The sequence below is a fragment of the Montipora foliosa genome, chromosome 5, assembly GCF_036669935.1.
Source record: "Montipora foliosa isolate CH-2021 chromosome 5, ASM3666993v2, whole genome shotgun sequence".
Classification (NCBI taxonomy): Eukaryota; Metazoa; Cnidaria; class Anthozoa; order Scleractinia; family Acroporidae; genus Montipora; species Montipora foliosa.
In genome coordinates, this window is record NC_090873.1 from 17490936 (window position 1) to 17517784 (window position 26849).

Below are 26849 nucleotides of genomic sequence, written 5' to 3' on the forward strand. Positions count from 1 at the left end.
AATTTAGATTGCCCCTGGGTCCATATATATATATATATAAGATCTTTCACAGCGCCTGTACAGGCCGTTTTTACTCCATTAGACAAGATGTACATTGTAGGTCGAAGAATGTCATCTATTTAGTCACCTGTAAAACATGCAAGATTCAATACGTAGGTTCAACATCGAATGAATTCAAGGTCAGATTTCGTAATCACAAATCGGCTATGTTGACCAACAAGGCCACGTGTGAATTGGCCGTCCATTTCAATAGAAAAGAACATCACATGTCTGACTTTGAGTTCATTGTTATTGAAAAGATTGTTAATGACACTACTGATGATATGGCCATGGTTTTACTTACAAGAGAGGCTTTTTGGTGCGCACAGTTATGCACCCTCCAACCTTACGGCTTGAACAAAAGATCCGAGTTTAATTCCAAAAATAGAATAAGGTTTAATTAATCATTCACTGGAGTAATTGTGCAACCAGTTGGGCTTTGTTTTTTTTTGTTTTTTTTTTCCCAGTTACGCCGTGCAGATCGGCATTCTCACAGGCCCTGTTCAGGGATTCTATTACTTTTTAGGGGCCCTGGGCTCATCATTTCGCCACCTGATTGCATGATTTACAAAGTCCTGTTGTTTATTTAAAATTATTAGTTTCGATGTCTGGTGATTAACGCCTTTTTCGGAATAGAGCTAACTATTTCTTATCTCACGTATTGTCCACTCGATGTATTCAAACCGCACGTATTACATGACATATTATTGTGATTTTTTATAATTTTTTTGTAATTTTAAACATTTTACACCTTTTGGTTCATAGTTTTGTATAAATAGCGCAAGTTCAGTTGTACCAAGTATTTTTAGTTTTTAGTTTTTAGCGTGTACTGAGGAAGCCCGAAGGGCGAAACGTTTACACGAGATTATAATATACCAGACCTGTGAGAAGTTCGCCAGCGACTCATTTTTTCATTCTTCCTATTAACTTATCTGAGTCAAGACGTTTTGTATCCTTTTGGATCCTCCTCGCAAGTGGCATCACCGTTGGATACTCAATCTTTATCATTCTACTGAATCTATTGTAATCTGAGATCGATGTTAACTAGGAAGTATTTGAAGTAATTCATGTCTTGCCTTGTCGGCTTTAATGATGTGGAGTTTTTCAGTTAGGCAAAGATTGCATCGTTTGGAAATGTTGTTGTAGGCGCTTGCTGAAGAGATGACAGACCAGCTTCTCTTGTAGTTTTTCTCGTTGTCCTTGTTTTTTCCAGAGTGCGTGGCTAATTCGGTGCGGCTAGCGTATTTTCTGTTGCGGAATGTTAGATTATGTTGCGTATATCGTTGTTTGAATGTTCTTTCTGTTAGCCCGATGTAGTTCTTTCCTGTGTCGTCTTTGTCTGTGGTCACGTTGGCTACATCGGGCTAACAGAGAGTGGCACTGAGATGGACTCGCATCCTGTCCAGGGGTTTGTTGGTGGCTTTCAGGTGCTTAATGCTGCAGAAACCGTGTGAGCGCTGAGGGCTTGTGTCCAACTTTCCCTTTCAGTTAATAAGAGAAGCATATTTTTGCATTACTTGAAAGCATTAAGGGCCCACAGACAGATTTTTCGCGCGTTGCTAAGGAAGTGAAATGTTACTTCCGGTAACTGACGTCATCATATCGTGAGCTGACCAGAAAACCCACTCACCGACCTGGAAAATTTGATAACAATCTCTTAATTGTTGTTTGCATCGAAAGTTTTTCCTCGTCCTCCCTAGAGCTCTCTTTCAGATCAACTGCGCAAGCGTAAACGAACGGACTTCCGGTTTGAGAAAAAGCTAAATTTCCGGCGGTTTTTTTTAAATTGAATTGATTTTTTTTATATGGCACGTTTTACCCCCAAATACAGAATATTCTTGGATTTCACATGACGTCACGGCCGCTATGTTGGTGTCCCCAAACAATGAAATGGCGGCCATGTTGGTGTCCCGATCCAATCCTCCGGGAATTGAACTCTATTATTATGCTAACGTCTTCTTTTATTTTCGTTGAAAAACACGGCTGTTGGTCACCTGAGTGAAAGCCAAGAATATTCAAGCATTGGTTTTTTCAAATCATCTTTTTTGAAAATGTTATGGGTTTTCAGTATCGTTTATCTGTTTAAAAATAACATTTTACATAATAAATAGAAAACCATGCTTGGCTGGATGCAAAAACGAATACAAATTATCAAACCACTGATTATATATTTATTGGTCACGTGACCATGGGCGTGACACGACGGTGTCATATTTAGGGTAATGGTTTACCAAAGTTGGAAACTGACCATAATAATGCAAAATTCTCTCAAATTACTTAACCATTACATCCTTAGCAACACACCCCCCAAAACACGTCAGTAGGCCCTCAAACACAAGAAAACGTTTCCAAAAACTGATGCTTCTCAGTGCAGGATTGACCCCTGAATCACTCCCCGCCCGCTCACACATCCAGACGGGCTATGTGTGGTGACCACTGCACTAAAAATTATCATGATCAACTAAAATAATGTCAACTACAGCCCTGATTCATGATTTAATGAGTGGCCTTCCTAAGATAGACAAGGGATAAAATTTTCTTCACTTGTATCCAAGAAAGTTAAAAATGGCAAAGAGAAATGCAACTCAGGCAGGCATGGATCCTAGAGGTTGAAGCTGCATGCAGCAACTCCTGTCTTTCGCGACCCATCAACTTAATTCAATTGACAACGGACACTGCTAGTACCAGTCAAACACTATTCTTAAAAAAAAAATAGCAAGGATATGCCTAACTGACATACTGCCTTAAAGATGAATATCCAGATCATTATTGCTTTTAACAGTTGCAAAAAATAGTCATAGCACTCTCAATCTACACAAATCCGAATGTTTTTGTCTTGATTGCCAGAAGAAGCTTGCTCTTGAGAATACTACGAGACGAATAAAGTGGAATATACAATCGAGATATGCAGGTGTTTGCTGTAGGAAGTTGATGGTCATGAGCTGGTTTCACGGTAACAGATGGTTTAGGTTGAAAGCCTTCCTCACTTGCAGGCAAAGCAGGGCTTGAGGTCCAGAAGTACACCTTGGGAGAAACATATTAGACTTAAACTCCTTGGTAATTAGCAATACGTCTAAAACCGAAGTCAAACATTTTAAACAAATCAACCTTACCAAGTCTTGCCTGTCCTTATTGGTCATTTTCTCCACAATAGACCAGAACCATTTCTTAAACTTGAGCAGTTTATCAGCTCCAGCACCTAAAAAACGACCATTTGCCTTTCAATGTTGCCTGTTCAATTTACCCCCTAATTCCTACAAATCGGCACCTCCATTTCTGCATTTAAATAAAAAGCCTAAAACAATTCTCAGTCATTGAATAACGGGGTGCAGCAGTTAACAAATGTAGGGGAATATATAAAAAAAGGATCTTTCTAGCTTTGAAAGTTTGTAAAATAGGTTGTTTTCAAGGGTACTATTTCAGGCAATGTTTGTGTACCTCCTGTTTCATCATTAAATGATGTGTAACTCATCAGATGCTGAACATTCACTTTTCCACAGCCGTTTAACAAAAGGCGGAAATCCTCAGCTGTTAGGTTATCGAATGCTGACAAGGGCAAAACATCAAGTACACCATTGCGCAGAGACTACAATGAAAACAATGAATACAGTAAATAAGATCAACGCTTCATTCCCATAGCAGGTATTGATGACGTCACTGCTGCCATGTTATTGGACGAAAACAAAAGATCTCTTATTAGCTTCTTTTGTTGATCCACCAGCAATTGTACATTACACCATTGTCACCCAAGTCTCAAGAGATTGGTGGCAAACCATCTATATGTAAATTCTGTACATGGGGGAATTTATAAACTGAAAATCCATTGGGTTCACTTTACCTGCAAATTGAATATGTTTACGCAAGGTCCTAAACCTTCTCCCATACCATCTGAAGTTTGATATAATTATACATGTTTGTTGCAACTGCAACTATTGGAAATTCAGAAAAAATCCTTGTGCCAGATGGGATTTGAACCCACGACCCTCCGTGATATAGTCGGATGCTCTCACCACTGAGCTACTGAACACTGGTGAGCAAGGGTGACATGCTGCTCATTCGACCAGATCACAGAGGGTCCTGGGTTGAAATTTCATCTGGATCACTGAAATTTCCATTTGATATGGATTATGAGAAATGATCATATATGTATTGAAAGGCAACCCAAGTGTATCGACGTAGGTATGGAGGTTTATCCATGACAAAATTCAATGATCACTATTTGAAATAAAATCGTGCAAATCGTAAATGCATCAATCCAAAGCTGAATGGCCATCACGGAAAGAGGCATCACGTAAATAGCCATAACGCAAACCGTCATAACGCAAAGAGGCATAACGTAAATAGCCATAACGTAAAGAGGAATAACGCAAAAAGGCATAAGGCAGAAATGCATAGCGCAAAAGGCATAACGCAAAATAGCCATAACGCTCAGGCATAACGCAAAAGCCCTTTGAAGAATGGAGACTAGTTGTGTACTCCGTAAATAATTTCAGCTCTAAAAGAAAACGTCAATCGCTTGTTCAAGGGAAAGGGCATACAATCGCTATCGAACTTTTTCTTCCTGTTTAAGTTATGCCTCTTTACGTCACGGCTCTGCGTTATGCCTAATTGCGTTATCCTTTTTGCGTTATGCCTCTCTGTATTAAGCCTCTTTCCGTGATGGCCATTTGCAGAATCGGCTTGTCGCCATTCAGCTTTGTATTGATGCTTTCATGACTTGGACGCTTTTAATTCAAATACTGATCATTGAATTTTGTCATAGATATACCTCCAACGTAGGACTCGAACCTGGAAACGTTCATTGTTAACCCGTCACCTAACCACTTGACCGCCACACCGCTGTAGCTGCTCAGGGACAATATTTTAAACACTATTTGATAATGCTGTATTATCACTAGGCAACAAACAATATGAAACACTGCGGAAGGTCGATTTCCAAACTTCACGACAAAGCTAAAAAATTCAAAATCTAAGCTTAGGCTTAAATTTTTAATCTTGCTTAGGCCTAATAATTCTTCAGCAGCGACATTCTACGGGAAACTACAATAATTGTTTTTTTGAGAAAGCGCTGTCTTGGTCTTCAGTGGTAAAGCCGAAAGAAGCGGTTCCTATAGAGTAGAAGCTCCGTGTTCAAATCCACTCCACGGATAAGATTATTTTATTTCCTTATTTTCTTTGCTACGCCTCGTGTTTTTAAACCTGATAAATTACTGCTGCTCGTTTTTTAAACATTATTTAAGAAGGCCCAAACCAGTTTCAATATTTGAAAGAAAAGTTCTTATTAGAAGGATTGACACTACAACACTTAAAAGCAATGTTATGGTACCATATTACCATTATTACAGATTCAGGTTTTTTTGTGACGTAAAACGTTACCGTGGCAACAGGAAAGCCCTGCAAAAACATCCCATACTTTGGCTTTGGCTGCTCATATCTCAAAAACAAACACGATAACCTCCCATTTTTTATTTCTGAAATGTAATCAGCATGACAGAATAAAACTTTCTGCAAATTCTGTGGAGCGAATTAGGGCCACCTTAACTAATTGAAATTTTAAGGCAGCTCTGAATCCGCTCCACAGAATTTTTTAAAACTTTGCAGAGAGTTTCATCTTGGCCTGCTGATTACTTTTTTGCAATAGATATGAGCAACTAAACCCAAAATATAGGGTGTTTTTGCAAGGCTTTCCTGTTGCCATGGTAACTTGTAACGTCACAAAACTGACTGCATCTTGTTCAGCAATAATTGATGTTTTACATGGTACCATAACATTGCTGTTAAGTGATAAAGTGTTGTAGTGTCAATCCTTTTAATAACAAGCTCTCGTGAAAAAGTTGAGACTGGTTTGAGCCACCTTAAATATAAAATTTTAAGCCTTTTAGCTTTGATAACGGGCCGGTTATTAGCCATCAAAAACTAAGAAATTCTTGGGTGACAAAAGCGCTTATGATCCAATACATTCTTTGTAAAAGGCACCATTGCTCAGAAATTATCTGGAATATTGTGTTCAAATTTTCATAGATAGCTCACTATGCAATGCACTTTCAAAACGATAGCCCTGTGTTAATGAGGCAAAAAATGTAGACAAATAAACAAAGATACCCCTATAGGACCAAGCGAAAACAATGTTTTCAGAGGCGGAATAATTAGTTCGAGCTTCCCACTGAAGGGTAATCTTACGTACACCTGAAAACAATAAAGAACGTGCATTTCCTGGTTTATGATCAACAGGATTCATTTCAAGATAGCGTTCGAGCTATACTATAATCTAGCAACCAGGGATGCTTTCACTGATCTTTCTCCCGTATAACATCATAAAACACTGCTTCATGTTGTACGCTCTAAATATCGACCCCAGATTCAAAGCAATTTCCTTTACACCATGAAAACGGACACTACCAACATTTATGTTGTCTCCTAAGCAAAAGTCGAGTACATGATCCACAACAGTTTCACTTTGCTGGTACAACAACAGCCAGTAAATGTCAAAGTTTGAGAACAATTTAAGGAGCTATCGTCTTGAAAAATTCACATCAAAATACTGTATCCCTCTTAATACGAAAAAAAGCAAAAGAAAAATCAATGCCATCCTTACTTGAAGAGCTTTAATGTTAGAGCCCAGCATCCTTTGCTCAGCATATAACCGCACATAATCATGGACATTTGAAGGACACACGGCAACATTCTTTCCGTCTTTAACCAACTCTACCTGACCCTCGCTTTCCTCTGCAGTCACCTGGACGCTAAATGTTAAGTCCAGAGCTTTAAATGTTTCCTCAGCATGAGGAGAAGCGGCTTCAACGATTAGTTTACGCAGGCTTTCATAAAGCATAGGATCAAAGAATGCAAGGTCGTGCCAACCAATCTAAAGAAGATCAAATATTTCAAAAGAACGATGTGAGTGCAGCAAACAATCCTGCTAACGTCAGTAGCAATGGAAACCTGGCTGGTACATCTCACCCTAAAACTAATCATCATCACAAAAATAATGTACCAAAATGAAAGAACCCAAGGGCAACAACACGAAGAAAAACGATTCTTTACTGACGAACTCTTTAAAGACTTCCAAATTTTTCCAGCTCTGGACAAAAAAATGTAACACAAACTCGTGATGTTTATTGCTTCCACAGTTTACAAATGCCATCTAAGAAGGGGAAACGGTAAGATACACAGAGAAAAACAAAGTGCGATCATCTTTTGAAAGTCTACCCAAATGAGGAAATGCAGTTAAGATATTCCTTTTGTATTTGGCATTGGTATGCATATTCAACTAGATTGATCTTTGCCATAAAAAGAAATAACCCGACTATAAAAAACGATAAATGTGTCAAAACTGCCATACCCTCCTGGATAAGATGTGCTTGATCACATGTCTGTTGAGGTTGATTGGACACAGTTCATTTTGCAGGAGGCACAGACCCATGATCCTTTATTGTAAGCGGAAAGAATTTTGTTAATACAAACATCACAGAACAAAATACCAGCAATAAGCTAAACCCTCACCTGCAGAGGGAACAAAGAAAAATCCTTTTCACGAGATATTTCTTAGTCCACTACGCAAGCCATACATTAGACAGGCAGGTGTAACTGGTTTTAGTCTTTGGCGGAGCTACACGCGCGCGCGGAGCACCACTGTTAAGAAAATATGGTAGCCCATCGATGCGAGAAATCTTGGTTTAATAGCCATGACGTCATCGACCGTCCGTCCGCACATACGTGGTAAAGACTTGTTTCCATATCTCAAAGTGCCCTTGGACGTGAGGGGCCTGGAACAACAAAACTGAAACAACCCAAACCCATACAAAAAGGCCGACCTTAGGCCTAAACATGATCTAAAGCCCATTGTTTAGGCCTAAGGTTAGCACTTTTGTAAAGGTTTGGGTTGTTTCAGCTATTGTAGCCTTCACCCCCTACGGCCACCCCAGGCCCCTGACCGCTGACCAGGTACTGGTTTTCGATTGGATTGCAGGCTCAACCCAGGTTAATTCACCTAAACATAAGCGAGGCTTTACATTTGCGCCCTTTCTGTGGCTCGACGCAGCTACACGGCCATACTACATCAACTATAGTTCTTACATTACACAGTCAACACTTTTCGGTGAAAAACGGTTTGGAAGATGTTTTCTTTCTGCATTTTTTTGCTGGTTTCAATCCAGTTTGACATAATGATATCTGTGGTCCACACTGGTGGCTACGCAGTTATTCAAGTCAAGCATTGGAGGGATATAAACTTAAAGCTGAGTGTTTCTTTTTATTTGCTTAGGGCTACTTTTTTCTCTGTAGTGCAATTTTTGGCATATCTTTAGAAGCTCTGATAAGGTTACATGATGCCTGGAGGACCTATGTCTGGAACAGAAACGAAATTCATTACAATTCATTGAATTCCAAAGTAAATTTCACTCGAAAAACCGATATCATACTTCGTGACTCATACGATATCGGTTTTTAGCGCAAAATTTACCGTGGAATTCATTAGTTAGGCAATTAATTTTTCTACAGAAGAAAGTAAAGGAAATGATTTAATTATTAAAGCAGCAACCGGAAACATCAAAACGCGGACAATTCGAAACCTGTTATTTTCACTAACCCTACAGGCAGTAAGAATAAATAACTGGGTTGCCTGTCGGACGTGTTGGACGTTCCAGTTCATTTTCTCAAATGGAGGTCATGCAGACCATTTGAGGGGTCACCCAAACGTTGTCCAGCAGTGGTCCTTTGACCACAACGTACTTTTTCGCAAAGAAACGTCGGTTTTTAAAATTTGTTGAAATATTTAACTGATCATTTACATTTCAACTGTCAGGTCAGGAAGCCTTCTTTGTCAGGTTATTTACCCGAGACCCAACTCTTATCTGGAACACTGTTGAAGGCGCCACAAGACTGCGCAGAGTGAAGTACAAAATAAATGAAACAGACAGACAACTGAAATGAAACTTCAGTAAACACAGATGCATTCAAGGCGTTCGTGTTGTACATAACACCAAATTTCGTAAAATATCCAACGGCAAAACGCAATTGTTGTCGAAGCCCATTACTCGTCGCTCTTAAGGTTCTAATTATCTCTTTTTCACCGCCTGTCTTGTTTATCCAATTGACGTTCCATTCTTGAGCTCCATAAGGGTATACTTTGTTCAAAGATCAAATAAAACGCCATTCGTGTTACTTTAACGCCATTGCAGGTTAACTAAGGGTGCGGTCGATTGACCGTATTCCGGAATAGGAATATATGGAATATAAGTTAGGAATCCTTAGTTTTTACGGATTCACACTAAAATTGTCAAACATTTGATAACATGCTATTTTAAACATATTTTTATTATCCTTGCTGCTTCGAAACGCACCAAACATACCGTTTTAATCATCACTCCACGTATTCTTATTCTGGAACAGGGTCAATCCAACGCGCCGTAAGTGTTCTACTGTGTCCCCCGGATAAAATCTAGGCATTTCTACTACCCCCTGAAACCTACCAAAAATACGCGAAGACGACTCTACGCACAAATACAATACTTAGCAGGGGAGTGACAGGAAAGACCTATTGCGCAACTTTGCCATTTTCTTGGCACGGAAAAAAATAATAAACGGAGAAATTCCACTCAGATTCTGACTGACCGGCCATACGGCAACCCAGTAAAAATACCTTTTCAGGCAGCTGGTAAGTAAGCCGCTAAATAAGCTGGTTTAAGAAGAAAATGAAGCTAAGAATAAAATTTTTGCGTCTGTAAACAGCATTATGGGTACTTCATGTTAATGTTGTATATTTGTGTAAAACAAATTTTCAAAAAAAGAATAAAATTAAACCACAGCACATGTACCTGCCAACATTCCTAAAGCAATTCAGCCTCTCATCTGTGCCTTTGCCTGGTCGCGGAGAGTAAAAACCGAGTTTGCCTGGTTGGAAGAACAACGGTGATGTGTCATCCTCGCAGTCGTCAATCTCCATACCAGAGTTTGAAGCATTTTCTTCACCATCATTACTGGCTTTCCTATAAAACAAATCTCCCTCTCATTACATCAGATATATGACATGGCACGAATGTGAGTGGTCTCACCCCATCCCCTCGGAAATCGGGGTTACCCAGACGGATTGACAATTTTCCATCAAATGTTGGCAATTTTTCAATCTTTCGCACAATTTTCCACACTGAGGGCCTTTTGCAAAACACCAAAATAAAATGCAAGACCTGTAATGTCCCTCATTTTTCTATATCAATTACATCAAAGGGTAAGGCGCGATTGCTTTACTTATATTTGTTAACGTCAACGAACTGGTAAAACATAGGGCGGGAGAAAACTAAATATCTCCACGAAGAAATGATGATGATGATGATGATGATGATATTATCATTATTATTATTATTATTATTATTATTATTATTATTATTATTATTATTACTATTATTATTACTATTATTATTATCATTATTATAATAATCCCTTTATTAACATATTCCAAGCAGAATTGCTATTTACAAGTAAGAAGTAAAAAAAAAAAAGAGAAAAAAAACTATTAAAACCTACTATAATTCATTTCCATTACAAAAGAGACTAGTATGAAGCACAAACTTACGAAGATATTCTTATTTGTAGTAAGAAAAATTCATGTCATGATAGCATTCTAACTAAAAAAAATTGGAAATAAAGATAAGCTCCTTAAAGAAAAGCCACTCTTATTTAAAAAATAAATAAATAAATAAATAAATAAAAAATATATATATATATATACATATATATGCAGATAATATCAGTCAGAAAAAACAAACAAACAAACAAACAAACAAATTAAAATTACGAAAACTAAGAAATTCTGGCGGTCACATTCTCGATTCTAATGTCTGTGTCCTGAAGGTCTACATTATTATTATTATTATTATTATTATTATTATTATTATTATTACTATTATTATTAGAGCGATTTTCAAACAGGTGTAGTAAAACCAAAACCAAAGTAATTACTTTGGCCAATCAAAAAGGACGGAGACAATCCAGTAAACCAATCAAAACTAGAAGTAATTACACGTAGCCGACACAAAGCGCGGGAAAATGTGCACGCGTGAGCCACGATTGGTTTTGGTTTCACTTCTGATTGGTTGAAAAAGTGGCGCGAGAACGTTGAACCAATCACTGAGTGAAGTAATCATAAACCAAAGCAATTATCTTATTATTTTCGACACTCATTTGAAAACCGCTCTACTATTACTATTACTATTATTATTACTATTATCATCATTATCATCATCATCATCATCATCATCATTATCACTATTCCGTACTTACTTCCCAGAAACCAAAAGCAGCTCAACCGCTTCATCCACTCTTTGTTTTAAGGTGTCTTCACTTGCTAAGAGTAGCAGTAACTGTGCTGGTGATAGCTCCAATAACATGCCAGTGATCTTGCTAGCAAGGGCCTGAATATGCGAACAATAGCTGAATGATGATAAACCTCACAGAACATCATGCATTATTGCTTATTGACTCTCACGTCTAACATTGTTTTAAAACTCTTTAGTTTACCGAGGATTGTTTGAGGCAACGAAAGGAATGCTCCCCAAGAGCCTAGCCTAAGGTGACTGAATCACATACCCATGAGGTGCCTAAACATAACCACGGTGGTTGACACAGGTCATTAAAATTACTCACAGGCTGTAAGGCATGAACGCGTGGATAGAGACGTTCTCCTAATGACTGTCTGTGATAAGGCAGTGGTTCACCATCCTCTGCATCAGCAACATTGTTACTACTGTTTCCACTGAAATGGAATGGTCGCGCATCAGCAGATAGCTGCCGTCTTCCATCACGGTCACGCTTGTATCGGTTACTTGTGGCTCGTCGGATTCGCTGCACAAGGTCTGTTTCACAAGAAAATTTAACAGTATCTTGTGTTAGAAACACGTTTGACAAACGTAAGTTTGCATGCTTGTAAAGTAACCAAAGATTTACTCTGTTTTGAAAACTCTACCAAAGCAAGTTGGACAACGGCAGATTTTGTCTTTGAAAGAAATTGAGCTTTATAACTCGAGCAGCCTCTTGGGCCACATTTTATGCACCTTCAAGCTAATTTCACCATTGTGACTAATAATACCCTCTAAACTGATCTCTCGGGTTGGCGAAAAGCATAGTACAAGAACAACTGACAGAATGGATATCAGTTGGGTCAAAGTCTAGCCAGAACAACTACACCTCAACCAAAAAGCTCTGACTTTTTAATTGCACTGCTACAACAAGTTGCAAAAATAGTGGAGACACTTCACCTTCTTGGGGCGTTATTAATTTCCCTATTATCTCTCACACTGCAGCCCCCCTTCCCCCCTTATCAGTGTTGCTAGCGAGACAAAAAAATGTTGGGAACTTAAGCAGTCAACATTGAAAGGGGGAGAGGGGAGAGGAAGTGGGAAAGGTTTAAATTCTAGATACGCCGAGTATTGGAAGTTAGAAAAGGTGTTTTTTAATGAAAGTGTCTCAACAATTTTGCAACTTGTTGTAGCATGAGCCCTGGGCAATCCCTTAAATTCTGCAGCGTGATAAAGAGGGCACTGGCGCCACTGAAACAGTTTGGAGCCGGGGGCTGGGAACAAGAAAAAAAACTAATATCCATATATTAGTTTTCTCTGACCAAATGCAAATGCCCTTCTATTTCTCCTAACTACTATTAAAGTAAAGTAAAGTAAAGTAAAGTAAAGCAATCATATTTAACGTCGATAACTCGTAACAGTAATTCAACTGACAAACGTGAGGAAGACGGTGCGCTCATTTTACTCCCCCCTCGCTATCAGTACCCCATTTTAATTATTTAAAGCTACTTAAGCTACACAGAACGGAAAGAAGTCGAAACAAGTATGTGGGAATCGAACTCAGGACCTCTTGCACCAAGGCCACGCACTAACCGACTTTGCCATCCTCGCTCCTATTTAAGTAAGCTCAGCTCACAAACAGCCAGTTTGCTCTCAATCCAGTCCATCATTGAATACAGTAGATTAAAACTCACTTTTACTTGTGAAAAGGGAAGGTAACTTTTCTCCCGATAAAAATGCCTCTCCAATAGCCGTGTAAAAGCTCCTTGCTACTCCAGTCCCCTCACCAGGTTCATCCTTGAATGTGACCTTGACTCTGTGTATGGTCATTGGACGGGACCTAGGCCCTCTACGCCCAAACTGAGTATTGAGCTGCCGAATAGTTTGTTGTATCAAAGTCAAACGGTCACGTTCAACCTAAGTGAAGGCAAAATAAGTGTTAAACTACACGTCACTCTTGCTCAATAATGACTTCACAGCAAGCTGACTGGGAGGTTCTTTCCGCGCATTCTGACTGACTACTGTTATGTTACAATCTTAGTTAGAGTTCAAAAGAATATATAATAACACCTACAAGTTAGTCACAAAGCAGTTATACACAAATAACTAACTAGCTTATACAAAGTAAGTGCATTAATATACTTAGCAAACTTTCAATGTTCAGTAGTAGCAAAAGCACTAGCATATTTTGAAGTAATTTTAATTCTATAATTGTACAATTTAAATGAGATTCTATCATAACTTATAATTTACATCGACGACATTGATAGGAAATAATCCCTCAGTTTCTTAACTAAGTTATGAAATAACTTTGTCCTATAAATCCCGATTTGCTCGCTGGTTTTGACACTATTTTTGAAGAACTGCTCTCTTTCCCGTTGGTGCTTTTGTCCAAATTACCTCCAAAAACAAATTTACCTCGAGAGTTAAATCCCTCTGAGTGGAGTTTCTTAATCGTTCCATCTCTCTTCTGAACTTGATCTCCTTGACATCAAACCTGCCCAGTTCATTCAGCACAGAGGATGGTTCTGAGCCAACATCTTCGAGAAAGGCCTGGCCGAACATCTCCACGCAAAGACGCCAGCGACTTAAGATTGAATTTGCAGACGTTCGATTACAAATAAAAGGTGTGGGTGAAACAGATACAGCTTCATCTTCATCACTAGAGTCACTTTTAGAGGCTGCAAATAAAGGACAAGTAAGCAAATTTTAAAGTTCTTGTAAGCTGTTGCTGGAGGAATCAACACAACTACTAAATTGCAGTTGGACAAAACCCAAAGGAATGTTTATGTAATTTGTTTTATATCCATTAGCGATTGATGCAATCGGGGTAATTTTTTCAACGTTTAATAACCTTTTTATAAGTATCTATTCAACACAGAATGTTCCACCTTAAGACCAAAGGACTGTCAAACACTTTACAGTGTTGCTGGTGGAAAAGTTTAATCAAATACGAATCAACCACAAAACTAATTGAAAAATAACTACAAAAACTTCTCTCTTCTCTTTGCCACACCTCCTTGTTGTCCTAATTGACTTCTTCCTGAAGATAATAACGCCATAGTGTTGACTTGAGATGGGCAGCTGCTGCTCCCATCCGCTCCCTCCTGCACAGTACCAAACATCTGTTCCCTACGTGCTCCTGGGTGCAACAAATGTGGCTGGCAAGCAAGAGGCAGTGCTTCTTCAACAGGAGCCTTGTATGGGTCAGGTGGAGTACATCCCAGCACCGTAGTGGAATCAGTTCGTACGAAAAAGCTAATGGTGCACAAATATCCAAAGCACACATGAAATCAGTTTGACAGAAAGAAAAACACGTAAAAATAGGTACGTCAGCTTTTCTTAAAAAAAAATATTGCAATGATTTTGAGGTGATTTAGGCTTAACTGACAGTCGACTAATAACATAACGACTAAGTTGACCAATCACATCAACCACTCGATTTTTTATAGCATCTACTGACATTACACAAATCACTTGACTCTGAAGATGACTTCCATTCAGGTTGTCGAAACGTCAGTCAATTTTGCCCTAAGCAGTCCTTCTCAGGACTATGCTCACCTAGATGATTGTACTTCGATTAATGATACAACTCCTGAGTTCAAACCATTTACAATAACGATTAATTCGCTTATATTAAGTAACACGATAGAACAATCCCTAGTTCGTTTAAGCTGGCTCTTTCACAACGCGTCTAACAGTAGAATTTTATTGGAGAAATTAATTTTACCATTCCACATGGATAAAACTAATTTTCATTGAAACAATCAGAACTCAGACTCACTTAGGAAAAACAACTTTTACCCTGAAGGTAATTGAGATCAATTTTATACTGTCATACTTTGCAAAGGTCAACCTTTTCATTAAGCAGTGCCATGATATTTTAGCCTCACCACAATTACTACGAAAGGTCTGTATCAATGAGAAAACAATGAAGGATAATGCTCCATTTTTAAGTGCAAAGAGCCACATTATTTCGCTCAACGATTCTTTTGTTGTATGTAGTCCAAGATGGAGGGGAGGGAATAGGAATAAAGTGTGAAAACTGGCCATTTGTCTCGCGCAAAACACATAAAAAAAGTACTTGAGCAGACAAACAGCTTTTAAATCCTGTCTACGCTAAAATCTACAATCCTGGTCAAAAGGTTTGGGGCACTTTCACTTTTTTTCACAAAAATAGTTGTGCCCTTAATCTGCCGCCCTGCTGGGTGTCTGGAGACAAACATTTTTCTAAAGAGCTTGTTTAAAGGATCCCAGTCAAACACGCCTCTGTTTTTGTTCACATCCGGGAATTTTTGTGTTCCACAAAACGCAGTTTTATTATCGGTGGGAAAATGAAATGAACAGCGAAAAGATAAAGGCTTTTACAGATTGTGATAGAGATCAGTATCCAAATGTTCGCCTGTGTTCAGTGCTGGCAGTTTGAGCAGACGTCACGCATAACATTATTTGAACCAGAATCATCGATCCCACAGTTAAATCGCTGTTCAAGATTCTTTGCAATGTAGCCCAAGAAATTATTTCGTCATTTTCCAAAAATGATAATACATTGATTTAAATCATTATTGCCGTTAAACGCCCTCTGGTCTTCGAGGAATCACAATTCAATAATTGCGGTACTCCTCGCTGCCACTCCAAGAGAAAAAAGATGGTTCAACAACGATTTTCGTTTCCACTCCATGAATTGTTGCGAAGAGGAAGTCATACATAAATAATCATAGAACATGAAATTCTAATAAACATAGCTTATTTTTCCATTGAAAACAGAATTATATAGCCCATGACCGATGGAAATAGAGTACTAGACAGTCACAGAATTCCGAGATTCGGGGGCACTGAAAATGGCGACTGAAGTGTTGTGGGCGCGCAATGTAAAGGTATGCACTTCAACATTGGTCACGGGGTGTGGGGGACACAATTTATTAAGTTTGTTTTGTGACTGGAAATTACAGGAGGCTTGCAAATTAAACTTCAAAATTACGATGGAAAGGGGGTGGCCGTTTGGACCAGGATTGTAGCTTTAAGATAATAGGCGTGACCAGTAGCAGTCCAGCTCACTTAATATCCAGTCAGCAGATAGTCAACAAATGTTACAAGAAACTCTCCGTAAATGTACCTGTGCAAATGTCCTGGTATGCTTGGCGTAGGCATAGGCTCGTCATCAACATGATCTGTGTCGTCATCATATTCCTCTGAATCGCGTTTGAAATTAGCAGTGTCCTCATCATCAACATCATCACCACCTTCATCATCATTTGCTGTATCAGCAACATCAACTGGTTTTTCCACACTTGATCGCTTGGCCTGTGAGCTCGCATTGGGATTATTTCGTATGTAATAAACTAACGCATCAAGCACATAAGCAACATGTGGCAACGAGGAGACATCCATTTGAGGTAAAGAGCCTCCATGTTCATTTGAATGGCCTCTCAAAAGAGAAACCATATAGACAAGGAAATCTTGTCGACCAGTGTCAACACTACTGCCGGATGTGCCATGTCTCCTGTAAATGAAAGACAACTTGCGTGTTGAAGACATTCTTAGGGATTCTCCAATAGCTCAAAGAGACTATTAGAGCTCTGTAGAGCATCCAAACTAGTAATCGGAGGGTCATAGACATTTCGTTATGTGAACAAATCCCATCTGCGTAAATAAAATGCCGGGAGGGGGGAAGGGATATTCTACCTCCTGGACATGAAATACCTGTCCAGTCTCAACAGTCACCACAAAATGAAAGCATACAAAATATGGTGCTTTGCATTACAGAAATTTCACGATTTAGCAAACATCTCCTAATTCATAAAAACCCATGGAACCTCTACATAAATGCCACAAATATTTGAACAACAATGCTTACAAACCGTAGTGTAGCAGCTCTCGTAACCTGCTATTGTTTGGTATTGTTAGCAGCTTCTCTTGTTTTTAAGTCTAATTCATTGTTTCAATAGTTGAGTCTTTGTTTTTGGCTAGGGTAGCGAGCCAATCACATTTTATTTCATAGGTACTGAGATTTATCCACGAAAATCACACTGAATAAAATTTGTACTGATTCTAAAATTAGCTAATCAGGAACACGAACGACAAAATTTCCCTGTGAGGAAATATCGTTCGTCCAATCAGCAACGCGAACGACGAAATTTCACTAGTGATGAATGAATGTATCGAATGGAACGTCATGCGACAGCCGTTGCACAAAAACCGCGCACTTTGAAAAATGGCCGAGGGAAGGTTTGCCTCTGTTTTCTCAGTAGAGGAATTTATTTTAGAACAAGAAAACAGAAATGCTGCTCAAAAAACTGAACGAGATGTACGATTGCTTGAACGACTTTCGAAAACGAAGGTCGAAGACAGGAAAATGGAAGTTATTCCAGCGGTTGAGCTGAATGAATACTGAATACATCAACCAATTTATCATCTCCGTCGCACTTACGGCAATGAATACTAGCCGACTTTCCTTCGAAGTTTAGCGGCTTCCTTGGAACGACAACTGAAGAAAAAGGGCTATTCCGCAAGCATAACAAACGACCTGGTATTTGAGGAAGCCAGAGAGGTTCTTTAGTCCAAAAGCAAAAACAACTAAAGAAGCAAGGAAAGGGAAATTAACCCAAAGCGCCGGTATCTTTGACAAGCGACGAACTAAAAACACTCTTCACTTTGGACTACTTTGGAATTTATCTGAAACACAGTAAGTGTTGTAAATTTATTACATAAATCGCGCAGAGTAAATGCATTATTGTCGGTTGGGTGATTTTAAAACATTGTTTATTGCTTTCATCGCCCCACTCCATTTGTGCGAAATAAATTTGTCTATCAAACACTACCACGAAAACAACCTTAGTACCTATGAAAGCATGGAAAATGCTTTGTACAATTTCTAATCACTCGTTGTTTCGTATCAGAAAAAGAACGAGTGAGTTTTCTGATACTACTCAACTCGTGAATAAAAATCGTACGCGCGCATTTTCCATGAAATAACCTCAATATACGTTACGAGAGCTGCTACATCACCCCTTACAAACGCTGAGCCTTACATCTACGAGAGAAATTTGACGAACCTGGTGAACCTGTTTCATCTTTTTTGTTTTTAAACCACAAATTTTTACCCAAAAGAATGCGACAGTACAGTTTCACGCATCACTTGTGGCGAACAAAAAGGTCTCAAAATTCTTCGAATTTGTACCTTATTTTTTTATTTTCCATACCGTCTCACTGCAGTTCGCTTCCGTTTGTTTTCAAAGGCTCTCAATAGTGAAGGGTCTTCGCGATTTCGCCGATCTCTGTGTGGCTTGGGATAATTAGGCGGGTTGGGATCAGTTGCAGAAGAGAGTGATGAACCAAATCGCAGTTGGGCTTCAGTGCAATCCAAAACTGTGACCAACCAGTTCCAGGATGCTTGGAGTTGGTGATCCACAAGGGCACTGATCTCCATTAAAGAAGAGGAACTTGGAGTCAGGGACTCAGCTGGCAAGTCTGAAGGGTTATGAGCGATATTGAGGAGATCAGTAACCTGGAAAAGAAATTCAAGGAAATTAATACATACATGGCTAATGACCTGCCTTGTTTAACTTCTTGGCTGAAATGTAATTTCCGACAACAAATACAGAAGGGCAACATGGACACTGTCCTCATGCCTCTAGCTAATTTTCTGAGGGAGATGGATGTGCAAAGTAAAAACATATGGTTCAACTGGGTATCAACTGACGGAAAATAAGGGGCTTTACATTGGCGCAATACTTTTAATAACAATAGAACGTTTAAGTAAGGACAACGGCAACATCTATGAAAAAGGCAGTACTAAATATAACTTACCGCTATCTTAAGGTTTTTTGCAATTACTCCATCTTGTTAGAGCTTTAAAATATTGGCGAACTATCATGTAACTACATGGGTAAAAATGGTTTTAAACGACAAAAAATATGAATTGTATAAAAACGTGTACTTGTACACGTTAATTGCCGTGACTTTAACATCTTCAGTTCCCACGGCCTGCTCCCGTCTGACCTTGTAGCTCAGTCGGTAGAGCAGCGGTGATCTAACCCGAAGGTCGTGGGTTCAACTCTCACCCTGGTCAGAGTTTTTCAATGGCAATGTCGACGAAAACAACGCAAAACAGTAATAGCGGAGCTCCGTGGGCCGAGCACCATTGGTAAGAAAACATGGTGACCCATCTGCGTGAGAAAATTTGGTTTTGGTGACCGTACGCCCCTCCATGTATGCCCAATTCACCAGTATCGCCTGACCATATCGAGGTCATACTCCAGCGGACACTCCAGCTAGTTTACAGCGTTCATCTTTGATATTGGACATCCAAGTTATGGTCAATTGACACCTGTCAAAACAAGCCATCTGCTACGTAACCATATCGCGGGCTCAAGTTTAGAGCTCATCGAGGTCAGCTGTTTTTTTTTTTTAATTTGACCGCTGACCAGTCACTGGTTTTTGATTGGATTGCAGGCTCAAGCCCTGTTAACTCCTAAACATTTTTTGCACGCCTTCTGTGGCCCGACGTGGCTACAGGGCGATAGCCCGTCAACTTAAACTCTAAACAGCTGACGCTTTTTGTGTTCAAGTGGAAAAACAGTTTGGAAAATATTTTTTCCTTCATTTTTCGCCGGTTTCCATCCAGGTTTGATATACATACATGATCTTTAAGTCCATAACATTATTTTTACATTAAAAAGTAGTAATGCTACTCCGTGAGTTCTCAGTAATGTTCCCGGCCTATTTTACACGCCTGTCTCAACACTATGTTGCGTTCATTCTCATGCATTATGACAGTTTTATGAAACACTTACCTCTCTAACAACTACACCAAAGGCTCTCGCTAATGCACTGGCAGAACTACTCATACTGTGAGAGACAGAGGGCAAATCATTGGTTCCAGTACTAGCAGCAGCTGCATTATTGCCACTGCGTCGAAGTGATGTTGAGTCAACATATATAAAGCCTGACCCTGCTGTAGTTTGTGGAGTCGATAAGCTGCCGTTCCCGGATGGTCCACGTGACTGTGTGTTGGCTCGGATTGCCCACTGCATGGCATGAGGTGTGGAACTTCGTTCAGCGCCTACAGTAAGTAACAGAAACGGCTGTCATTTGCTGAAAAACTGAACAGCTTTTGCTTGCTTTGAAGCACTAACGCAATTTGCGTACAGGCGAAAAAGAAAGCAGATATATCCAGAAATGCATGTAATTAGACGCACAAAGTGTCCCCTAGCTATCCTCCCTATCGTCAACATCAATTGCGTCTGGGAATAGAGACAATCAACGTCGCAAAGTGTCCTCTAAACTCCAGTCAACAGCTGCATTTACCCTCACCAAAAAAATATCCCTAACTCTTACATTTACCTTATTGTTGGAAGTGAGTAACAAATGCACCTAATTACGTGCATTTCTAGACATAAGAAAAGGAAAGGACACGAATGTGGTGATTAAAATATAAAGGTTTTTTTCGGTGTGAAATACATTGTTTTGACAAACAGCATGATAGCCCAACGAAAGACCCAGTATTCACCCTTAAGATAAAGGTCATTTCACCTTGTTTGTCGTTATTTGATTCAGAGGGTTTTTCCGCAATGAGTCTTATGAGTCGTATTTCATTCATAATCTTCTTAAAAAGCAGATTTCAATTATTAGCGGAGCTCGGCGCGCGGAGCACCATTGTTCAGAAAATATGGTAACCCATCTATGGCCATGATGTCACCAACCGTCCATACAGACGTACGTACGTCCACCCCTCCATGTATGCCAATGTGACCAGTATCATGCTAGTTTACGGCATACATCTTTGATATTGGGACATCCATCTTTTGATTAATTGACACCTGTCAAAACAAGGTATCCGCTGACCAGTATCACGTGACCATATCGCCGGCTCAAGCTTAGAGCTCACCGAGGTCAGCTGTTTTTTTTGGAAGTTGATCGCTGACCAGGTACTGGTTTTCGATTGGATTGCAGGCTCAACCAAGGTTAACTCACCTAAACATAAGCGAGGCTTCATTTTTCGTGTGCTTTCTGTGGCTCGACGCGGCTACAGGGCCACACTATATATCAACGAAAGTTCTTACACAGTCAACGCTTTTCGTGTTCAGGTGGAAAACGGTTTGGAAGATGTTTTCTTTCTGCATTTTTGGCTGGTTTCAATCCAGTTTGACATATCATGATATCTGTGGTCCACACTGGTGGCTACGCAGTTATTCAAGTCAAGCATCGGCGGGGTGTAAACTTAAAGCTGAGTGTTTATTTTTAAACAGAATACCAGCAACAGCACACAAATTCTTTCCTTGGACACTAAACCGTTTGTTATTATTACGGATTCGTTATTTAAAGTGGATGCGTATTTTTAAAAGGTGGTTTAATCGCTTAATCCTTTGTTCAGGAATGAAAATCGAATTTTTATTGTCAACTGGAAATAAATTATCTGTACTCTTTTGGACATGACGAAAAAGTTGATTTGTTTGTTTGTTTTGCTCTAAAATGAGAGCAAACAAGTGCTTATTTAATCCGTTTGCCCAACTGGCTTTCGTTGTGCCTCGACAGTGACAAGAAAATTTGCCCTTATGTTATAAACACGTAATCGCAATGAGTTCTCGGAAAATCAGAGGGAAATCTCACTAGCTTGTGTTTTCAGAAGTTTATTTAAAGCACCTAAACGTTATTTAAGTGTTGGAGCGGATCTTGTTTGAAGTTCGTCCTTTCTTGGTTGCATTGCCGTATTTTGCCGATTCTTGTTCCAAGCCAACCGGGCGTGTTTCAATGAAATACATCAAAATGTGAATGATCTCGTTTTTAGAGATAAAGTGGATAAAGTGCATCAGTAAAACTCTTCTTTGACCTTGAACTGACAAAGTTGTTTTTACGGCTTCCAATTTTAGCATGATTCCTATTCGCTGGCTATTGACAGTTGACTCTGAAATGGCTTTTTTCCCATTTCTATTCACTCGCTGAGGGTGTGCTTGTCTTCTTTTAAAACACATTCGGTTCAAGAAAAATTATTGCCAAACTGGTGAATTACAAAGTACATTTCACTGGAAAAACCGATGTCGCACTCATCGCTTCCTGATTCATACGATATCGGTTTTTAGCGTAACATTTACCGTGGAATTCACCAGATAGGCAATGCATTTTTCTATAGAAGAAAGCAAAGAAAATGATTTAATTATTAAAGCAGCAACCGGAAACCTCAAAACGCGGACAATTTGAAATCTTTTATTTTCACAAACCCTACAGGCAGTAAGAATAAATAACCAGGGAGCTCCGCTTTTAGGCTTGGCTAAATCTATATATTAATGGAATCAGTAAATCCTACTTCAACTTCAACATAACAGTCGACTGTCCAAGAAAAGGACTGTTAAGGACAATTCCCATTTAGCTTCATCCTGGGATGTACCTCGTATAACACAGTAAAGGCGTCACAAGCAGTATTAAGGAAATTTGGTTGTAACATCCAATTTATTGCCTGATTTCAAGCCGAAGGGGACTAGGTATGTGTCTATAAATTATGGGATTAGCAACTATTGATCCACATAGTCAGAAAGAACATACTGAGATTTACCAAATCCTTAAGTTTGGTGTTAATTGGGTTAATTTTGACTGAGATACAGCCATTTAAAAACTTCAAAATTTATAAAGAAATATATGGCCATATGGACGCTGCATCCGGATGGCCATACATTTCTTTGTAAATTTTGACATTGTTAGTATCTCGCTTAATATTGGGTCTATTAACACCAAAGCTGGGGATTTTGTTAAGCTTGGTGTGCACTTCAGACAATGTGGATCAATAGTTGCTAATCCCATAATTTGCAGACTCGTACCTTGTCCCCATCGGCTTAAGATCAGGCAATGACGTAATAATTATGTGCATACCTGCTATTGGTGGTCTGTTATCCAGACTGTCTGCCTGTTGAACAGTATCATGATCAACATGTTCTACCACTTCTTCCTCTTCTTCCTCATCATCATCTTCCTCCTCCTCTTCCTCCCCTGTTGAAGATTCCTCTTCTGAATACAACTCTACATGTTCACCAGTCACGTTGCCACTTCCATCATAGCCAATCAATGAGCCAGGAACACGATTGCGTCGGACACTTTCAACAACTGGGACCTCACCAACCTGACGATTTTCAGCAAGTAATTAAAATTGGTAGAATTATTTTGATAACAGTCAAATAACAGCCTCCCCCAACCAGGTGCATACACTATAACACATACAAACAAATGATACAAGGTTAATTTGAAAAAGACCATGGTATGGGCTACCAAATACCCAATTACAACCAGTTGTAAGAAACTCTAGCCTACAATGTGGAGCACAGTGATGATACATGGACTCTGGCAGCAGGGAGGCTATCGAAAAACTGTGTTGCACTGTGCTGCAAGGAAACAGAAACTAGTGGCACAACCAACTGGTTCTGATTAGTTTTTATTCACTGAAAAGGTGTGTATGAGAGAGCCTTGATTCCAGTTCACACTAAATGCATTAAGATATGTACCACCCGTCGAGGTAAAAATTCTCCCCGGAATACAGACCTAGAGACCTTGGTTAGTAAAATGTTTGTTGTATGCCCAAACACGACAAATTAAAAGGATTCCACCCATACCCGGTGCCACTTAATTTATGACAGGTGGTGAAACATTTGGACAATTACGAGAATGACACGATCTTTTGCAGGTATGCTTTCAACTGCTCCAGACAATTTCAATGACTCATGCGCTTAAGTAATTGTAATTTTTTCGCATTTCTGCGCTTGCGATAACGTCTAAATTTCAACTTCCTCTTTGCTTTTAGCTTTCTCGACTTGACTCAAATTTGCCAACATTTTTTACTTGATTATTGTAGAATGCAATTCAAAATTTTCCCTGGCTTAGCCATCATGGTATATGAACTATTATATTCTACCCATTAATGTCCGGGCGATTTTGTTGGCTAATTAACGTCACGTGGGGCAAACTCACAGAGCAGTCATTACGCAATAACCCCCTTTTGCGTGGATATTTGCCCTGCGAAATGCTGTAGCGATCATTTCTGCTGGAAAGAAACAAAGCCAGCGGAAAAAAGGCAGCAGAATAGGTGCCATTTTAAATGCAAGACAAACAAACTAGTTTTCTGGAGTCTAATAATATGTAACAAAGCACTTATTATCTGGTCCCTCGGGAAACTAGATAGTTTCGTTTTCCCTCGAGGCCTGATGTTTCCCTGGACGAACATCAAGACCCTCAGGAAAACAAAACTACCTGTTTCCCTAAGGGCCATAAACTACAGTGTATATTATTCACCTCAGTGTCAGTGAAAGTGCTGGATATTTACCTCCACTTCGGTGAATACACAAATGTAATTGTATATGGCAAAGATGTGTGATCTACACCATGGCCACTATCAATTTCACCTCATTAAACTCTTGAATTTGGAACTGTTTCCAGTATTTTGGGAAATTAAAAAAAGGCTTTTCATCCATTAACTGCCAAGATCTCTCGCTTTGACTAGACCCAATGGTATTGTTTTTCTGTATGCTGGTCATTGCTACCCTAGGTTATCTAATAACTCATTGGTTTATGCTCAGTCCGCATTGTGTATTTTACGCCTAGTCCGCAAAATATGTGATAGAGTCGCTATGAAAATGATCGCTATTCATAGCTTATAAAATAATTAAAACTGACGCTTCCGTTTCAACCTGACAGCAGTAACCATATAAACAGGTGGCTTGCCCTTTTTGCTTGAACTCACATGAACTGACAGAGGCTGCATGCATAGCGCATTTCAATAGCTACAAAAATCATAATAAACGAAAAATCAAAGGTAGCGATTGATCAACTCGCATCTATACTGCCCAAGGCAAGAAAAAAGTGTCATGGAAGAACAAGAGATATACGTTTCATCGCAAAATAACATTATTCACAGAAATTCACATAGCAATCAAAGCTGCAGGTCGTGTACCAGTATTATAAGCATTGGCATTTAATTTCAGATTTGCCAAAAATCAAAGAGACTTGTTTGATTTTAGTTCTTGTCTGTTAGCTGAAGATTTTTGAAAGAGAGAGACAAGTTAGAATAAAAGAAAGCAGCAGCCTGGCGTTTGCGTTTGCCGTTCCACATAAAATCGCTGCTAAATCTCTTGAATGTCAGCCGTTTCTTCATACCAGACATGCCAATACTGAAAAAAGTAGCGTGGAATGAAACAAATACCCTGAAAGAGATGGAAAATTTCTACACGGGGAAAAACACCGGGCAAAATGCGAAATCTTTTACTCCATGTTCAGGTTCCTCAATGCGAACCTGACATTAAAAGAACACACCTTTTTGTATCAACATCCAAGCATGATCCCATTTATGCGGAAATATATAACTGAAGACAACTTATTCGCTCTTACGTGTTCTACTTAATTTTTTCAATGTAGATGGCCCAATGGCGCGCGTCAGAGCGGTTGGTCGTGAACTCTTAATGTTCCTGAACATGTCGGACAATGAACTTCTAGTCTTCTATCCGGCTTCCTGGCATTTTTATCTTACAAGTTACATCTTCGTTATGGGTACAATAAAGTGTTGTTATTGTTGCTATAGTCTCACATCTTTTAAAAGATGACCACGATTCCCAGGACACGACTTTTAAGTCTGCACTACAGGATCCCTTATCCATTATGATGCAGAATGTCAACAAATCTCTCAGAGTTATGTGGAATTCGTTAATGACTATGCATCAGTCGATCAAGCAGCTTCATTCCACGGATGGTTAACCTGAACATAAGCGGCGAAAACATAATTCAAAAGATGAAATGAGTGCCTCAGATGTTTCAAACCAAATGCAATGGCGACCACTCTGACGTGAAGTTACAGGCCCTTTTGTAGCTCGGAAAAAGTTCATTACACTTCAAATGATAAATCATGTACTCGACTCGTGCAAAGCAACAGCAGCAGTGACTCATTGTTGTCAGAAATTGCTCAAGACTTTCTAAATGAGGATGATTCAGGTTCGACTGTTGAAAAACAACTAGCAGGGTCTAAGAAGATGTCCGACTCGAAACTAAAGGAAAATTCGGTGAGATATTTATGTCCAGTGAACTGTGAGATTCTCACCAAAGCCTCATTCTTGTCACCAAAGCCTCAGATCGACCCAAGGCTCTGGGAAACTATGTAGGAGAACATGTGCCATAGGGGTCTTATAGCCAAAAATTGGCTATTTGAACACGCGGCACCTGTTCACTCCTCATGCTAACATGAATGCACCAATTAGAGACGCTTTTGACTGTTCTTCGCAAAAACCAATGAGAAGACACTTTTTTTCAGGGTTCCACAGAGCTCTTCTCGCCATTCAGTGAAACAGAAGGACCTCAGGTCCAGCACAGTCAAGAAAACACTGAGCACTGCCACTGCTGCCGTTGCGATTCTGCTACAAATGAAGAATTCAAAGCAAATGACGTCAGCCTCTGACATTCAGCAGGTTATTAAGCTGAACACGGAGCTTCAAGGGTGGCCAACTGGCAGACTTCCATGCTAAAGGGAGCCACATAACTTGACTCAGAGGT

The 26849-nt window shown here is 39.4% G+C and overlaps 1 protein-coding gene and 1 non-coding gene across 2 annotated transcripts in view; both read right to left on the reverse strand.

Annotated features, from left to right (window-relative positions):
* Window positions 1–2516: 2516 nt before the first annotated feature.
* LOC138003710 (E3 ubiquitin-protein ligase UBR5-like) overlaps window positions 2517–26849 on the reverse strand; it is an 86320-nt gene continuing 61987 nt past the window's right edge. Inside the window, exons 32-46 of the mRNA XM_068849915.1 lie at window positions 23196–23442; window positions 20126–20394; window positions 18533–18837; window positions 16447–16833; window positions 14347–14588; window positions 13749–14011; window positions 13025–13247; window positions 11680–11888; window positions 11317–11447; window positions 9855–10025; window positions 7382–7466; window positions 6635–6904; window positions 3478–3625; window positions 3153–3238; window positions 2517–3063 (exon numbers count right to left, since the gene is read on the reverse strand). Of these exons, the coding sequence (XP_068706016.1) occupies window positions 2851–3063; window positions 3153–3238; window positions 3478–3625; window positions 6635–6904; window positions 7382–7466; window positions 9855–10025; window positions 11317–11447; window positions 11680–11888; window positions 13025–13247; window positions 13749–14011; window positions 14347–14588; window positions 16447–16833; window positions 18533–18837; window positions 20126–20394; window positions 23196–23442 (3249 nt within the window). The 3' untranslated portion in view covers window positions 2517–2850. The remainder of the gene's footprint in view (window positions 3064–3152; window positions 3239–3477; window positions 3626–6634; window positions 6905–7381; window positions 7467–9854; window positions 10026–11316; window positions 11448–11679; window positions 11889–13024; window positions 13248–13748; window positions 14012–14346; window positions 14589–16446; window positions 16834–18532; window positions 18838–20125; window positions 20395–23195; window positions 23443–26849) is intronic.
* Trnay-aua (transfer RNA tyrosine (anticodon AUA)) lies at window positions 3994–4067 on the reverse strand. The gene has a single exon. It is a non-coding gene; the product is annotated as a tRNA-Tyr (tRNA).